Below are 18,669 nucleotides of genomic sequence, written 5' to 3'. Positions count from 1 at the left end.
CTCAATGACCTAGATCTAATTTTAAGAATGATGTGGAGATGCCGGTGACGGACTGGGGCGGACAAATATAAGGAATCTTACAACACCAGGTTATAGTCCAACAATTTTATTTTAAAATCACAAGCTTTCGGAGATTATCCCCTTCGTCAGGTGAATACAGATGTGTTCCGTGGGAAGAAAGGTGGGGGGGGGAAAAGAAAAGAAATGAAAATGTGGGAACCAACAGTACAGGCAGATATGAATGTTCCCCGCTCTGAGTCGATGGTTGCAAACAATTTTACAACACCAAGTTATAGTCCAGCAATTTTATTTTAAATTCACAAGCTTTCGGAGGCTACCTCCTTCCTCAGGTGAACGATGTGGGGAAAAAAAAAACATCGTTCCACATCGTTCACCTGAGGAAGGAGGTAGCCTCCGAAAGCTTGTGAATTTAAAATAAAATTGCTGGACTATAACTTGGTGTTGTAAAATTGTTTACAATTGTCAACCCCAGTCCATCACCGGCATCTCCACATCATGAGTCGATGGTGTAACAGCTGTAAACTACAAGTCCCAGCCAGCTGCAGAAGGGGGAGGGAAGAGAGGCGCTTCCTCATTGCGATGCTGGCTTTGACCCCTATGATGCAAGGAACAAGTTTCCGAGGAGGAGTGAGATGTCCTTCTGGACTTTGAACGCACCGCCAAGGAGAAGCAGGGGGAACCCGCCCGCTCTGCAAAAAAAAATCAAAAACCATCAAAGCAAAGCAGCGAGGAACTGGAGGGGGGGGAAATAAAATTTACAGTGTGAGAAAATAGCAACAGCATTTATATATATAAAAAAAAACAAACTCAGTCCTTCCAGAATCTGCAACAAAAAAAAAGGGCCTGAAGATTGAGCAGGTTAGTGACAGTAGGAATCGATTGCATTGTCTCAGTGAATATCATCGGGAATTAATGATTAATGATCGATAAGGGGCAGGGGGAAAGGGAAAAGTTGCCGTTCAATATTTATCGCATTGGTTATTTCGTGTACGTCCTTAGTTGGTTCAACATTGGACAGAATCTTATCGGCACAAATTCCAAGTAGATAATTATTTAACAATAATAATATTGCGTTATAAATATTTGCATGCATTAGTGAAGGCGGTAAGTCCCTGTTGTAATTTGCATGTGTTGTGTGTGGAGGGGGAAGGGAAGAGAGTGTACCTGACCATCAACAGTAGATGGCTGGGACTGCGCCTCTCTCATAACAGTGCTGGATTAGTGTTAAGTTTGCAGTTACAATTATTTATCTGGACAGGGGGTTAAACCACGTGTGTTTGGAATTTTTGATTCAAAATGATCAAGTCATGTGGCGATTGTGATTACCCGCCAGATTTGTGCTGAAAAGAGGAACCGAGAGCTGATGAATAAAGTCTCTGTGCCAGAACCAGAGCTGCTTGTGAGTGAAGATCATAAATATGTGGTCTCCTTATTTCTGTCCTAATTATTTATTTATTTAGTCTTGGCTCTCCACCTTGAAGTTTCCCCCATGTCACATACCATTCCCCAGCCGAAAGGCCGGGCAGGAGAGGGGTGGGGGGTAATGTTTTCTGTAACTAGCAGCTATAGATGTGCATGGGTGATTCGCCTTCTGATTTATATTTTTAATCTACCAACTTCCTCCCTGTGAAGGAAGCACCCACCCTCTACTTGGCAGCACCCAAGAAAGTCAGCGACCGAGATCAACAACTTATTACATGTTGAGCAGCCACCAGCAGGTGACCACCTACGCTGATTCTGGAGGATGGAAACGTAGATTTTTACCGAGTAGAAGATTTTCATTGCCCAATAGCCCTGCAAATTTTTCCAAAGAGCAGGGGAGTGGGACTAATTGGTCGCTCTTTCAGAGAGCTGGCACAGGCACAATGGGCTGAATGGCCTCCTTTCATGCTGTACGATTGTATGAATTGAAAAGATGATGGGGTGGATTTCTGTCTTCACCGTCTGGGTGGTAATCTGGCGGAGCAGATCGCCCCTACTTTATATCAGTGGAATGAAAATCAGGCCAATGAGGTGATCACTGGGGTACCCATTGATCCTCCTATGTGATGCTGTTTTTAAAATCTAATTGTCATTCTTAGGAGACAGAATAGCAAAGAGTGAATCCAATTAGAATACATAAAATTCATTTATTTCAAATAACAAAATTAGCTTGAGGCAAAATGGAGTGCAGTGGTGTGGATTCAAAGCATACGACAGGCATAATGTAAAGCACTGGATATTTGCCTATAGCAATGATAAAGCTGCTAGAAGTAAAATGGTGTTGACCTGTGGTAGAATTCCCCAATATCTTATATATATGATCAATAATTTCATTATGCAGTGTCCACAGTGAGGTGTTGTTTAACAGTAGAAATCTAAAACTCATTAAAGATACAATACGGAATCACTTGGAAACTAACTGGACATTGCTCCATAGTCTTTATGTTACTGTTCTTTTTACTTCTACAAACGTTCACTCTATTTTCCTCTCCCTCATTGTAAAATGTATTTTTCTCTCTTGCTTTCTACTTTCTGTCCCTGCTATGCTAGGCCACGCATCGGCACATACCGTTTCCTGTTTAAGAGGGCTTACTGTCTAGTCCCAGGCTCTTACCAATGCTACATTTCAGCTGGTGGCTAGCAGGTGCACAGGAGAAGTGTGGAGTTTTTCTCACTCTCTGCCTCCCATTCAGTGTTGTCTCCTCCTGGTGGCTCAGCTGATGTTGGGAATTGACCTGGTGGGTCACAAGGTGTGCATGTTGGAACACAAAGGCACCATGCCACGTGTGGAAACATTGATATATTAAAAACTTTGCTTAGGGCATACACTTCCTGCCCACAAATCTTACTTCCTATTGTCACAATTTTAGGTTATGTTTTGCCACAATTTTAGGATACGTTTGCATTGAATTTGCTGGGGTCAAGTTTCTGCTTTTCCAAGTTCTCCTCCATCTACGAGTAACCAGATTTTCAAATCACTGAAAATGAGCTGAATAAATAATACTGGACCATTTACTAGTTTCACTGGTGTACACTAGTCAGTTTCTTCTTAAATATTAAAAAATGTTTAATTTACTAACATTTAAAACGTGCCTACAAGTGCTTGTGTGCCTAAAAAGACTAGCTCAATTTGAAGACCCTCATCGAACGGCCGCAATTGCTGGAAAAATCACCATCCTCGTTATTTCGATCCGGTGGGGGGGGGGGTGGGTAGCCAGTTTTGCGGGCGGGGCCGGCTTCAGCGCGTTTATTTTTGAGCCAGCACAAAAGATTGTGGAAGCTCGAATTACACCGGACGTAATTTACGGCCAGTGTACATTGAAATTCCGTGATGTTTGGCGCTGATTCGGCCGGATTGCGCTGAAAAAGCCTGCTCATTCTAGCAGAAACTCTACCCCGTTACGTCAATTGTTGTGGTGTAGTTGCACACTCTGACCAAAAGCAAAATACTGCGGATGCTGGAAATCTGAAATAAAAACAGAAAATGCTGGAAATACTCAGCAAGTCAGGCAGCATCTGTGGAGAAAGAAACAGAGTTAACGTTTCAGGTCGATGACCCTTCGTCAGAACTTCTTACCAGTATATTCTAAAAATTCTGGGGAAAATAGCCAGTGTGATTAATCAGAAAGCACCAGATATACATTACAAATGCTGTCTAGATGGTTCAGAGCTAATATCACAGCCTCTAAGCCACATGTTTGTTCCGTGCTAAGTTACATAATTTCATCCAGTGTAAAGGGGGGAGGGGGAAGGGGGAGGGGGAAGGAGGAGGGCAGTACAATGGGCCTCAACACCCATTCATTCGGGAAGAGAAAATTGGTCAGGGTTCCCACTCCTGACCGCTATACAGAGACCCTTGCTGGAAGTGTGTGTGTGTGCAGATGATGAGTGAGGAAAGGATCTGGCTCTCCTGTGATGCCTGCCACAGTCTGATAGGGTACTGACGCTCAGCCTGAAGTCCATGCATGGATAATGGCCACTGGGTGAGTTACTGAAGGGTGATCCCTGGTACTACTCTTTGATCCCTTTCCAATGGCCCTGTCTTCTCATAACTTTACAGTGATAAACATACTTGGAGTGTGGTGTCATGGAATCAGTATTATCTCAATATACCTACACTCTGCTGATATATTGATGCACACCGTTGTTCTTTTTGCCATGTCAATTGCTGACCTACCATGGGATGACTCCTATATCTGACTTACTAGCACACCCTCCAGCTGTGTTTTGTTTACATGCCCTTCATTTGTGTAATCATCTTTGCTATTTTTAGTACTGATTACATTTCTCTAAAAGAACCCATTTACTCTTCATCTGTCTGGTCGCTAAAGGACAGCGGGTCTATTTGAATGATGCCCGTCTCCTTGTAACATCCAACTTTTCCACACAACTTTATACCACAAGTATGAGTATATGAGCTAGGGAACCTTATTTTCACATCCTCAAATAACAGATTACATTCATTTTTCCATAATTGCTGTTTATAACTTACATTTCATAACATATTTAAGTGCCTGATAAAGTATAGTTTCTGTTGGGCCATGTCTGTTACCAGCCATTTCTAACTAAAATAAATTAATTTTATTACTGTAGGACACAAAAGTATATATATACACACACACACACTCACTTTACAACTTGGGAATAGTGAAGATGGGACAGTAATGTCAGTTGAATACAAGAGTGAGTTCTGCTTTCCCAAGGTCCTGCCTTGTCTGGAGTGTGATCTTGGCTTTCCCAGATGGTCCTACATTGCCTAGAGACAGTTCTGGCTTTCCCAGATGCACACCTTGGTGTTATGCTGCACAATTCTACACAAACCAGGAACTCCTCAGGTTCAATCCCTGGTCCGTATAGAGTTAGCTGATTTCAGTAGAGGAGCAGTACTAGGTGTCCCTGGACTCGGAAGTGGGAAGAAAGAAATCAGTCAGGATTCCCGCTGCAGATTACTATCCAGATTATAGTTGCTGAAAAGTGGATATGTGGGATTTGAACTCATGTTCCCTGGATTATTAGTTCAGGCCTCTGGATTACTAGTCCAGTAACATAACCACTACACTACCCTGCAATATAGTACAGGTCATGCAAAGTCTACTGCTACAAACGTATTAGACATATAAAACCTCAATCAAAAGTAGTTCCCATATTTGTGGCAGTGGCCATTTGCAGGCCTCACTTTATGGCAACGTTTTTTGCAGCAGACTGCATCCAGCAGTTGTAGGAACTTGCCCCTTGAATGCCAATGCTTAGACTTGTATCTGCAGAGTACTTTAATTAGGAACCAAATTCTAAGCAAATGCATTCCCCTTAAGGGATTTTGAAGTAAAAGGTGACATTTAGGAGGCTGTTGACTTAAATGTTGCACAGTGAAAGTGCCATGGTAGTTATTCCCAAAACTTGTCAAAAATAGTAAGCCTCAAATCAAAACACTAGAACCTGGACATTATGCTGTGGTGTATTATCGAACAAATGGTTAAAGCATTCATATTAAATTTCCCCGTCTTCTATTTTAACCGAGAGTGAGAGAGAAGCCTGAACTAATTTTACAAGGATTATGAATATGAATATTGCGTCAGTCGTGGCTTACTGGTAGTGCTATTGCCTCCAACTCAGATGGTCGTGGGTCCAAGCTCCGTTCCAGACGCTTGCCCACATAATCCGGACTGACACTTCAGTGCAGTACTGAGGGAGTGCTGCACTGTTCGTGATGCCGTCTTTTGGATGCGACGTTAAACCGAGGCCACGACTGCCGTCTCGGGTGGACGTAAAAGATCCTATGGCACTGTTTCGAAGAAGAGCAAGGGAGTTCTCCCCAGTGTCCTGGCCAATATTTATCCCTCAACCAACATTAAAACAGATTGACTGGTCATGCTGTTTGTGGGACCTTGCCGTCTGCAAATTGCCGACATTACGACAGTGACTACAGCTCAAAAGTACCATTCAGTTCCGCTGTGGAGGAGGTTTGTAAGTAACCTGCTCCTAAACCCTGCCAGTGCTCTGTACTTGCTGTTTCCCTTTGCTGTTGTTTCCCTTTGTTGTTTCCCTCGCTGAAGGAAGTGCTGCATGGTATCTACGCTCTACACTATAATTCTACGACAGCATGGCTGACAGCAAACGGCATCCTGTATGAAACTCCACACAAACTTATGTTTTGCCTCTCAAGACCCATAGTGCCCTGGCACACCAACATCTTGTACTATAATGCTAGCTTGTGCTTAAACAAGTATTGAATTCATCTCTATTTGATATGGACTGTAGGATTTTAAAGTAAGATGGTTATAAGAACATAAGAACATAAGAAATTGGAGCAGGAGTAGGCCGTTTCAGCCTTGTTCCTAATGAACACAAGCCCAGAGAGCAAAAGCCACCACATCATTGGAAGTCTTGCTCAGAAAGGTTACAAGGGTGGTTGTGAGAGTCCTTCGTGCACTGAGTTTGGACCGTTCAATCCAGTTTGTACTGACCATGGACTCACGGGACAAAATTGCCCCAAATTTCATAATAATTGCCACTAAGTTGGCAACCTCACTCAGAGGTCTAGTGTGGGAAATTGAAAACTGGCCTTTCTGAGGCTGGGGCAGAGTAAAGTTTACTCTGCGTTTGACCCATGCTGTACCCACAAGTGTTTGGTGCAAATTTACATCTTTCCTGCTTGGTAAGCAAAAAATTCCCCAATTCAGGAGCAAAATGTTGCATTACTGAGGTAAAGAACAAATGCAATGTCCATACTCAAATAAATCCAGAGCCAGTGTGCACTCAGCCTTTCTACGCAGATTTTAAATGGTCTGTCATGATTTAAAAAAAAATTAAATTGGGGACTACATTCATTCAAATTGGTACATAATCTTAAAAGTTTATAAAAGTGACATACCTGTATGTGGACTCACACTCGCTTCTCAGCTATGTTGCATGTCTTGAAATTGATGGTAAAGAACTATCCTGGGAGCAGCCATTTGGTGTTGAAATCTCCAGTAGCAATGCCATGAAACTTTGCTTGAGTCATATCAAGAATAAGGAGACAGTGGGCTGTGATCATCTCTATATAACATTTATAATTATGTAAGAGTTCAGTATATTTAATTGATAATCTGTTATAATGACGGAATACACGAGGAAAGAGAGAAATAAAGAGAGAGAAAGATTTGCATTTATATAGGGCCTTTCATGACCCCAGGATTTTCCTTACAGCCAATGAAGTACTTTTGAAGCGTAGCCACTGTTGTAACATAGAAAGGGGCTATAAGTGTAATTCAATCCTCTACGATCAGTTCAGACACTACCTTGTCATTAATGTGATATCTTGACCTTTCTAATCGCTGAAGGCTCAACACAGACTGACATATATACAGACACATATATACATACACGTATATAGGCACTTCCCTTAACAGCTGATATCCTTTTGCCTGTCTACAGTCACCCAAGGAATGAGAACATGGAGGCTGACGTCCACCACAGGAAAGTACCTTGGGAGGTCAATGGCTCCTTGGCCCCAGCTGAACTCCAGCACAGTAACAGATCGGAAAGTCCCACTCCCGGGCTGGTGGAAGGCACAGAGCCAGGTAAGAAAATCTTACCTAGAGCAAGAAAAAGAGAGAGAGAGAAACATTCAAAGTTCTCATTTGAGTGTGGATTGCGTCTGATGATTAAACTGTACTTTCCAACACTTCATCTTAATCTCTTTGGAGAAGGTAAACATTTAAGGTTCTTGTTGGTTTATTTTCCGCGCCGGTGGTGAAGGGAGTGAATGTTTAGGGTGGTGGATGGGGTGCCAATCAAGCGGGCTGCTTTGTCCTGGATGGTGTCAAGCTTCTTGAGTGTTGTTGGAGCTGCACTCATCCAGGCAAGTGGAGAGTATTCCATCACACACCTGACTTGTGCCTTGTAGATGGTGGAAAGGCTTTGGGGAGTCAGGAGGTGAGTCACTCGCCACAGAAAACCCAGCCTCTGACCTGCTCTTGTAGCCACAGTATTTATGTGGCTGGTCCAGTTAAGTTTCTGGTCAATGGTGACCCCCAGGATGTTGATGGTGGGGGATTCGGCGATGGTAATGCCGTTGAATGTCAAGGGGAGGTGGTTAGACTCTCTCTTGTTGGAGATGGTCATTGCCTGGCACTTATCTAGTGCGAATATTACCTGCCACTTATCAGCCCAAGATTGGATGTTGTCCAGGTCTTGCTGCATGCAGGCACGGACTGCTTCATTATCTGAGGGGTTGCGAATGGAACTGAACACTCTGTAATCCTCAGCGAACAGTCCCAATTCTGACCTTGTGATGGAGGGAAGTTCATTGATGAAGCAGCTGAAGATGGTTGGGCCTAGGACACTGCCCTGAGGAACTCCTGCAGCAATGTCCTGGGGCTAAGATGATTGGCCTCCAACAACCACTACCATCTTCCTTTGTGCTAAGTATGACTCCAGCCACTGGAGTTTTCCCCGATTCCCATTGACTTCAATTTTACTAGGGCTCCTTGGTGCCACACTCGGTGAAATGCTGCCTTGATGTCAAGGGCAGTCACTCTCATCTCACCTCTGGAATTCAGCTCTTTTGTCCATGTTTGGACCAAGGCTGTAATGAGGTCTGGAGCCGAGTGGTCCTGACGGAACCCAAACTGAGCATCGATGAGCAGGTTATTGGTGAGTAAGTGCCGCTTGATAGCACTGTCGACGACACCTTCCATTACTTTGCTAATGATTGAGAGTAGACTGATGGGGCGGTAATTGGCCGGATTGGATTTGTCCTGCTTTTTGTGGACAGGACATACCTGGGCAATTTTCCACATTGTCGGGTAGGTGCCAGTGTTGTAGTTGTACTGGAACAGCTTGGCTAGAGGCGCAGCTAGTTCTGGAGCACAAGTCTTCAGCACTACAGCCGGGATGTTGTTGGGGCTCATAGCCTTTGTTGTATCCAGTGCACTCAGCCGTTTCTTGATATCACGTGGAGTGATTTTCTAAGGACAGATTTAAAAAAAAACCCGCAAAGGCTGAAAATCTGAAATAAAAACAGAACTTGTTGCAAATATTACAAGTGCTGGCTCTCTACATCTGTTTAACAATGTATTGGCTGGGGTTTTCCACTTCTGCATTTGGCAGCCCACAATCTTCCTGTGTTAAAACGAATGAAAGGGGAAAAAAAAAAATCACAGCGGAAAATCTTGGCCATCTTTACTTTCAAGTAAAATGCTCCGTACATCCAGCTGTGCCAACAATTCTATTTTGAACTCGATGTCCTGAATTTTAAAAAGTGTGGACACAGCCTGCTGCTGACTGAACAGTACACACCCTGGGCTCCTAGTAACACTGGCTAATCCCAGAGGACAAAGTACAGTTCGACCTTAGCAAGTAGAGATAGCTTCCTGCTTAATAACATATGTAGATATGTCGATTTTGAATCATCAGAGCCTGACAACCTTTAAACAATGGGAGGAGGAGGAGGAGAACCCTTTAACCTTTTGGAGGACTGCAGGACCTTGTACACCTAACAGTTGGTTTATAAAATGATATTGGTAAAGGCCTAGAAGCAGGTCCCCCTGTTGGGCACTGATTCATGGTGTGTTTACATAGGGGTGAGGTGCAGTGGGGGAAAAGAATTTTAATTTTTAACTTCATTCAGACACTATTAGTTAAGAAACATTTCTGTAGTAAGGGAGAGCTGAGTGGTACTGTTGGATAGAACAGTGTACTTTTGCCTCTGGGACTCAGGTTTGATTCAGCTCAGATTGACGGAACGAGAATCTCTTTTCTTCCTCTTCTTGCTGTAAGGATTTCTACGTGAAATGAATTTGGTACCGCCTCCATCCCATTACCAGCAGATACAAATCCACAACACAGAACGGTTCATATTTTAATACAAATTGGCAGTGAACTGGCAAATCTCACTCAGCGGTCACAAGGAATAGCTGGCATGGGAGACGGAAAAGTGAGGCTGGTGGAGCGATGGTGCCTTTGGATCTGACCCGTGTTATACTTGTCCTGTGTACAAGGCGAGGAAAATGTTTCACTTCCCAGAATTGACATCCTTCCTCTTAATGACCACAAGGGATAACCAAAAATATGAGTGAATAAAAATGCACCCAAATAGTGTGTACACGTACATGTGAGATCCTGAGTGTAAGTACATCTTGTATGTGCATGCACAAATATTTCAAGCCGGTTGCTTACAGAATAATGTACTTCTGTTGATGTTCACACTGAAGAATTGACAACTGTCACATGATCACTGCAAGATCATCAAGTGATAATCCCTGCTTTTAATCGCTCCACCATTGGCGGCCGTGCCTTCAGCTGCCTGGGCCCTAAGCTCTGGAATTCCCTCCCTAAACCGTTCCGCCTCTCCCTCCTCCTTTAAGATGCTCCTTAAAACCTACCTCTTTGGCCAAGTTTTTAGTCACTTGTCCTAACATCTCCTCATGTGGCTCGGTGTCGAATTTTGTTTGATAACGCTCCTGTGAAGCGCCTTGGGACGTTTTACATCAAAAGGCGCTTTATAAATGCAAGATTTTTTTTGATAGCCAACATATGTTTATCGTGAAATTTACCGTGGCTATACACTTTTCTCCCAGGTATTCAGTATTTCACTAAAGCAGCTGCTCAATTAGATTGCAGCCCATAACTCAATCTCAGGTATATCTTTAAAAAAAAATATACACTGGCTTTTTATACCTGGCCTCCCACTCACTCCTGGGCCTCTGCTTCTTGACCTGTGAACTCCATGCGAGATGTACTAACATATTAATCTAAAGGAGCTGATTGGAAAAGATTGTTTTTTGTCCCAGGTATCCATTGTTCCATTGTTTTATATATAAACCACCTGAATCCCATGATAAGATACAGTCTGTAGCTCATCCCCAGATACTTATTATTCCACATCTATCAACCCTTTGAACCCCTCAATTACAAGACTGCCTGAAACTCACTCCCAGTTAGTCATTACTCATGTTATTTGCTGCCAGATACAATGCAGGTACCAAAGTGCATGTATTTTTATAAATATACTCCTTTGTCTAGGTGCTGGACAAGAGAGTGCAATGTTTGTCCACACAAGATCGTACGAAGACCTAACCGCAGATGATGAAGTGAAGAGGGGTCGGGACAGCATTGACGAGGCTGCCACGGAACAATCCCAAATCGAAGAAATCAGCAAAGATTTCAACGAGCTGAGCACAAAACTGACCGGAGTAGCGATGGATGTGAACGAGGAGATGAGGGACAGCGACGTAGAGGGCGAGGGGTCATCCAGGAGGTCACGCAGGCAATCGGTGCTGTCCGAGAAGGAGGAGGACGTAACTACAGATTCCTGGAGGTTGCACCGGAAGCATATCTTTGTCTTCAGCGATGCTGGGAAGCCAATTTATTCCCGTTATGGGACAGAGGAAGCTCTTTCCTCCACGATGGGGGTGATGGTAGCTCTTGTGGCCTTCATTGAGGCAAGCAAAAATGTAATCAAGTCCATCCATGCAGGTGCGTTTGATGGTTTCAATCACCCTTTCTCATTTGAATTCATATCTTGCTGTCCCTTGTACTGGACCCGGGTAAAAGTGGTGAAGTCCTTCCCCAGAGGGATATGTAAATGACGACTTTAACATCCGCCGTCCTTCTGCGATGCAGATAGAATAATTATTTCTCAGCACAATAGTATTGGAGTGGCTACTACTTACATTTTCCCTCGATTGGGTCACCACCTGTCTGGGGCTGAGAAGGCAGAGGATGTTCGCCAACTCCCCCAACAACTCTATCAACCTGCCATCACAAAGTGTGCGAGATCGACCAGGGAGCTGACTCTTTCACTCCTTGGTTTTCCCTCCCTCTCTGAGAGACACCTGCTCTGCATCTCCCCATGGCACCACGAGTGTATCAGGAACGCAGCGCTGTGCAGAGAATAGAACCTGTACCCCAACCGTCCAGTGTTATTCCCCATTTTCCCCCCTCTTTACTACACCCCTCGAGTTTCTTCATGCCACACATCTTCCTGGTAGGTGGAGACCTACTGGCAGCCATCCATAAACAATTTCTATAATTAGCCCTCAGGGAGCATTCAAAAACAGATGTGACTGAAGTTTTCCCTTATCAAAACTCATCATTTTTAAATCCCTCTATCAGACCTCTTAACCTTCTAATGAAAAGAGCTCCTGTTATTCTAGTCTCTCCCCACAACTAAAGCCTCTGATCCTCGCTATCACCTTAATGAATCTCTTCTGCACCCTCAAGATGCCTTGACATCCTCCCTAAAGTAAAGCATCGAGAACGGGAGACATTTTGATTGTGGCCTAACCTTTAACCAATGTTGTCTCTGCGACTCGTGCAATACGCAGTTGAGCCTCTAAATGGGGAGTAGGGAGGCACTCACCATCTGTGAGGGAAAGAGAAACCAGAAAAGGCAGCAGCATTCAGATCTGCTTTGCGTTTAGCAGATCTTTGGTCATCATATTGAGACTCGTGCGGTAGTTCCGCAACTGCTGCCTATATTTCTACAGAACAGCAGCAACACCACTGCCGTCACCTCTCTGCACAACTCCCGTAGACTTCAGTTACCGGCAGTGCGTACATAGCAGTAATTCTAGGGTGTTGAGCGTCTTTTGTTATTTTTACCCAAATGAAATATTTATGCAGTCTACCAGCCCTTCCCAAAACAACTAAGTCTACGTTTTCTTTCGCAGAGGATTACAAGGTGGTTTTTATCCGCCGAAGCCCCCTGGTCCTTGTGGCTGTTGCACGTACCCGCCAGTCAGAGCAGGAAGTAGCCAAAGAGCTTCTGTACGTTTACTACCAGATCATCAGCCTGCTGACTTTAACACAGCTCAACAGAATCTTCGAGCAGAAAAAGAACTACGATCTCCGCCGGCTGCTCTCGGGGTCGGAGAGGATAACAGATAATCTCCTCAATCTAATGGACAAAGATCCCAGCTTCTTAATGTGCGCGGTGCGATGCCTACCGTTGGCCTCTTCCGTGAGAGACGCGATCAGCAGCAGTCTCCAGCAAGCCAAAGAAAAAAGCCTAGTCTTCTCTATTCTGGTTGCCCAGAACCAACTGGTTACGTTGGTGAGGAAAAAGGAACAATTTCTACATCCCATCGATCTCCACCTTCTCTTCAACCTCATCAGTGCATCTACCTCCTTCCGAGATGGCGAGGTCTGGACACCGATATGTCTACCCAAGTTCAACTCCACTGCTTTCTTTCATGTCCACATCTCCTACCTTGATCAGGCAAGCAGCCTGTGTTTGCTCCTCATCTCCACTGACCGGGAACACTTCTTTACCATCTCAAACTGTAAAAATAAATTTCTGGAGCGCATGAAGAGACGGAATACCTTCCAGACGTTGCTGGAAGATTTACAGACTCCATCTTACAGTGTTTCTCAAGTGGGGATACCAGACCTGAGGCACTTCATTTATAAATCAAGAAGCTCAGGTCTGTTCACAAGGTAGGAAACCAGTTAATTTCTGCACCATACACTGAGTTATCTAAATTAGATAAAAGACAGACTTGCATTTATATAGCGCCTCTCAACCACAGGAGGTCACAAAAAGCTTTACAGCCAATTAAGTACTTTTGAAGTGTAGTCACTGTTGTATTGTAGGAAATGCAGCAGCCCATTTGCACACAGCAAGGTCCCACAAACAACAATGTAATAATGACCAGATAATCTGCTCTAGTGATGTTTGTTGAGGGATAAATATTGGTCAGGGCACTGGGGAATTCCCCTTGCTTTTCTTTGAAAAGTGCCACGGGATCTTTTACATCCATCTGAGAGGGTAGAAGACGGCACCTCCAACAGTACAGCACTCCCTCAGTACTGCACTGGAGTGTCAGCCTAGATTTTGTTCTCAAGCCCTGGAATGGGACTTGAACACACGATCTTCTGACTCAGAGAAGGGAGAGCGACCCACTGAGCCACGGCGATATTGAAAGTATAAAGCAAGTGGGATAATATTTTTGTTACCCAAGTTTAAAAAAAAATAATTTGAGTTGTGCTATCCTTATTCAGTTCAGATCTGATGGGGTGAAAAGGTCCAAAATTGAAGTGGGTTTTGGGCAGTCTCAGTCTAATTTTGAGTTAACCCAAGTTCCCCTGTCAAAAATTGCCTTTCGATGTAACACTGATTGACCATCACAATGCAAGAAAATAAATAGTTGTAGGGACTGTTCTGCTAAGACAAACTGTCGGAACATGAAAATGTTGTCCAGCTAGATTTGCTGTTGAGTAGAATTGGCGTCGTAATAACTATTTCACAGGGTTAGTCGAAGCATATGATGCTTTCATTGCTATTTTATCAGCATGATTGGAGTAATGTGCCAAAATTTATTACCAAAAGAAATCACAGCTTGCATTAAATCAAGTGAGAAATTATAGTAACTTGTTCCTAAACTGATCAATAGATTTTATTTGTGGAAGGTACGGATTGTCAGATTGACTGTTTTAACGTATACATTATAGTCTCCATATTTAACTCATAATTCTCAGGACTTCAAAACTTATTACTTCCCTCAGTCATCAATCTACAAGCTTTTAAAAACCAAATCACCCAACCATGATTTAGCTCAACGTCTCTCCTGTTCTTTTCTGTCTTGGTGGCGTTCTGCACTATGGCACATGGCCCTTCACCAAGGTTTCTCAATCTATAATATTAAATTTGTGCATCACCACAGTGCCGGACAGTCACTCCTGCAGTTACTCACTTCTACCACTGGAAGGAGCTTTGAGCCTTTACCCATACCTACATCAGACAATCTCACCGGCAACATTCCTAACTTTCCTCCTGGACAACAGCAAGTTAGGAACAACTACGCACCATTTTCTTTCCCCCCCCCCCCCCCCCGCTTCCTTTCCCCTCTCTCTATGTTGGAGTAAATAATTCACAAAACTTTTGAGAGTTTTCTCTCAGCTCGATTATGCAGTCTTCCCCCCCATTCTACCCCTCCAGGGTATCTTTTTTTCTTAAAAAAAAAAGACTTTTGGAAAAAGTATGATTATCCTGCCACGAATACCTGTTTTTAAACGTTTTCCTGACTCTTACCCGCCTGCTGGGTTTTCCACTCTTTAGGAGTTCGAATCTGCAGGCTGTTCCTGCATTTTCCCCATCACATCTGCAGCTACATACTTCTGCCACTAGACGGAGCTTCAGATCATACTTCCCGCATCAGGGAAATTTGCTTTGTCCTGACTCAGTGGGCACTGCCTTGGGAGGTCCACTAGTGCCAGACATTTTGGGGGATTCCAAAATTAACACTCTGATATTTGTCCAAAAAGGAACAGAAACATCCTTTTTAAAGTTTTGAGTAAACAAGATGTTTTGGCCCACCCCAAGGGACAACTTTGATCACAATCAGCTGGTTAAGAAAGAATGTGCATTTAGAGAGCATCTTCTCAGAAAAATCCCAAAGCATTTCATAATTAGTTACTTTTAACATAGGTGAACACAACAGGCATTTTGCAAACAGCTGGAGCTCACAGTGAGATGGAGTTGCACAAAATTTTTTAAAAAAAAGTTCTTTTACTAAAGTGTGGTTGTTTAGTGGAAGAATCTTTCTTCAACTTTTACACAGAGGAAAATATACCCCAATTGTTTCTGAATCTTACCCTAAACTGTCTTGACGTTTTTGGATTCAGCAATGACATAATTTTTTGTGTTTTTGTAGCCCAGAAGTTGAAGCTCCTTACATAGATGGGGCAGAGCAGGAAAGACTTCTGGAACTGTATCAGTATCTGTATAGCCGCATCCACAACTCTGCAAGGCCTTTGAAGTACATCTATTATGCAGGCCAAAGGGAGAACCTTTTGGCATGGGTAAGAAACAGAGGCTCGGAACGTTCTAGTACGTTACATGGCATTTACAGCGCAGAAGCAGGCCGTTTGGCCCAACAGGTCTATGTTTATACTCCACACGAGTCTCCTCCCACCCTACCTTCATCTCACCCAGGAGGTCTCAAGACTCTTAATGAGAAACCCCCCCCCAAAACAAATCACAGGAAAATGAGCCCACCAGATACCTCGTGTACCCCACTAATTTTGCTGGATCTAATTTAACAGGCAAATGTATAATGCAAGTAAATTGGTAAAATAGTAATCAATTAAATAAATTGATGGGTGGGGGAATGAAGCCAAAGTGGATGATATCTTGTGTTGGAACCCAGTACTTCCACCTCTGGATGTGAGCCGATGGAATATAAAGTCTCTTAGTTAAAGTTCTGACATTCATCAAAAAAGGAACAAAGCTCTCTTCGAATTGAAGCTGGGCATTTTCAATGCAGTTCATAATAGGCATGGGTCTATAGCACTAACCTGGCAATTTTATGTGCTTTACGTTATCAGGAGACAAATCAGCAATTTCAGCACCCCCTCCTCCCGCCCCCCAACATGTTCATGAATCGTGGGAGCGGCAGCTGAATTTCCACCAAGCACTCCTGGCAGATGAGGCCCTGCTCTGGGAATACAGTCTTGTAACACTACCATTGAAGAGTCCACAATTTGGCATCAATTGTTACCAAACTTAAAATAATATATTAATTAGAACCCAAAGATACGTGGGAAATGGAAAGGTGATTCTGGTGCAGTAAATGATGCTCTTTGTAGGACGTGTTGAGGCACATGGTTGAGGGAGAGTAAAGAAAGTGTTGCTCTGAATCTGACCTTTGTTAAAGCTGGCCCACGAGCCCTTGATGGGGCAACGTAAAACGAGATTTACCCTGCACCTGGCCCACGCAACACTTACTCTTGGAATACTAGATAGGTAAACGTAGAGGGAATTAACTCGAAAGCGAATCTGTGCTGTACCTGTCCTGGGGTTACAGAAGTAGGGTGAGCTTTTTATGCATCAAAGCAGAGACTGCTTGGTGGGCTGTATCGAGACAACTCTATTATGCATCTAACTTGCAACGTGCCTCACCCGGGGGCACTTGATAGAGTAGTGTAGAAGAAGGTGCTTTACTTTGCATCAAATCCCTACTCACCTTGACCTGGGAGTGTTTGATGGGGCAGTTTAACAGGAGCTTCAGCCCATGCTGCATCTCAGCTGGGAATGATTGACGCTGTCTCGAGACTGTGAGAAAGACAGTCGAGCGCACTTATAGTAAACGGGTTACGACTGGCGTTAAAATAACACCGATCAGACAATCTAGGTTCCTGCCTCCTCCGTGTGGAAATTCCTCACCTCAGAGTGGTAGGGGGAAGAATAAGTTGAAATAAACAGAATCGTCAGTAAAAGGTTGACATGGTTGAATTAGGAGAAATTTCTGATTCCTAACTCCCGTCCTGTCTCTCACTCGCCGTGCAGGTTACGAGTGGATTTGAACTCTACATGTGTTTTAGTCCATTGGGAACGAAAGCAGCCGCGGTAAATGCCATTACCAAACTAATGAAGTGGATCAGGAAAGAAGAAGACAAACTCTTCATCCTCAACCCAGTGACGTACTGACAGTGGCGCCGATCGACTCCCTCACTACCTACCAAAAAGAACTGACTAACTCGTGAGAACTTGTGCGACAGGGAAACTGAAAGTTTAAAGAACACTATGTCAGTCACAGATTTTATGACGGAGGGTGAGAAACACGGTGTCAGCCATTTATAAAAACACTACTTTGACTGTAAAAACTTTACACCAATCACTTCAGTCACAGCTATTAAGAATTTGGTCCCCTCCCCCGATCCTCCATCACCTTGAACTAGCCTTGGTCTCAAGGTATGTTTGGAGGTTCAGTGGTTTTATAGGGGGCAATACACAATCCCATAGGATTGGCTATAATGATACAAAATGGCTGCTGCTCCAAATTAGTCAGGGGTGCCTGGGACAGTGCAGTTTACTGCAGGTAGCACCAGGGTTATCACCAGTAGTTAAGAAATCCTGCACTGAAACTCGATTTAAATATCCCCCCCCCCCCACAAAAAAAAGACCCGCCAATTGTTTTTCTAAACTGTCGGTCACAAAATCTGACGGGAATCTCTCAAACCTGGAAGAAACCACACGGCCCGATGCACTTCAGCAAGGACCGAACCGGCGAAACACCATTTTTGTCATTTGACAGAAACTACTTCCTTGTTAGTCTGTAAACATGAGATTGGGAGTGAAGCCAAGGCTAATGGAACCTGTGGCGGTGGAACATAGGAGCAGGAGTGGGCCATTCAGCCCAGTGAGCCTGTTCCGCCAAAAGTACAGAGAATTGCATTTAAGAGGAGGGCTTCATCGCAAGTTCCATTTAAAAAGAAACCGTGGGCAACACGAAAAGCAGAAGCCTGAACTTTGATTTCTCTGACAAGAGGCCAAGCGGCAAAAGGCCAATTGAGCCAGTACATTATAGCTTAAAGTAAATCTGTGTAAATTCTGACAGTTAATTAATCACTTATTGAAAAGCAGTGTTAAAAAATATTGACAGTAACAGTAAAAGAATTGCTCAAATGCCATTGGTGTTCGGACCGTTGACAGTGTTCGCTGTAACACCTGCGATGGAACCTGCCGGATTTTCTGTTGATTTAAGTTGATGGAAAACCAGGCAGTGTCTGTTACAGCTTTGTGATCTTTCCCGTCCGATTTCCATCAACACCCTGCGGCCAGTGAAGCACAACAAAAGGGAAATCTGTCCCAAGAGGTAAGGTGGCTAAGATTTAGCCTGTGACCAAGGGATTTGTTTTACGCTGACTGAATAAACTAAATTCTGCTCTTATTACGAGATG

General features: G+C 43.7%; 1 protein-coding gene and 1 long non-coding RNA gene across 6 annotated transcripts in view; one reads left to right on the top strand and one right to left on the bottom strand.

Annotated features, from left to right (window-relative positions):
- Positions 1 to 18,669, bottom strand: part of LOC137334050 (uncharacterized) — a 38,126-nt gene that overhangs the window by 1,594 nt on the left and 17,863 nt on the right. For 2 of the 4 annotated variants that reach the window (XR_010966050.1, XR_010966047.1), the window contains exons 3-5: positions 8,769 to 8,995; positions 6,875 to 7,580; positions 2,177 to 2,738 (exon numbers count right to left, since the gene is read on the bottom strand). This is a non-coding gene — a long non-coding RNA (uncharacterized lncRNA). Of the gene's footprint in view, positions 1 to 492; positions 711 to 2,176; positions 2,739 to 6,874; positions 7,581 to 8,768; positions 8,996 to 18,669 lie in introns of those variants that run through there. The other 2 variants (XR_010966048.1, XR_010966049.1) reach the window with 2 other exon arrangements.
- On the top strand, positions 631 to 18,659 carry mon1a (MON1 secretory trafficking family member A). 2 transcript variants are annotated; one of them, XM_067998480.1, is made up of 7 exons: positions 631 to 879; positions 1,355 to 1,420; positions 7,420 to 7,565; positions 11,011 to 11,463; positions 12,660 to 13,425; positions 15,642 to 15,789; positions 17,276 to 18,659. In XM_067998480.1, exons 3-7 carry the CDS (start codon positions 7,439 to 7,441, stop codon positions 17,414 to 17,416), a joined length of 1,635 nt encoding a protein of 544 aa, XP_067854581.1. In that variant the 5' UTR covers positions 631 to 879; positions 1,355 to 1,420; positions 7,420 to 7,438; the 3' UTR covers positions 17,417 to 18,659. The 2 variants fall into 2 exon arrangements, with proteins under 2 accessions (XP_067854581.1, XP_067854582.1); XM_067998481.1 differs by lacking the exon at positions 1,355 to 1,420.

The sequence above is a fragment of the Heptranchias perlo genome, chromosome 17 (genome assembly GCF_035084215.1).
Source record: "Heptranchias perlo isolate sHepPer1 chromosome 17, sHepPer1.hap1, whole genome shotgun sequence".
Lineage (NCBI taxonomy): Eukaryota > Metazoa > Chordata > Chondrichthyes > Hexanchiformes > Hexanchidae > Heptranchias > Heptranchias perlo.
The sequence above is the reverse complement of the archived record's forward strand: the minus strand, read 5'-3'. Positions and strand labels throughout refer to the sequence as shown.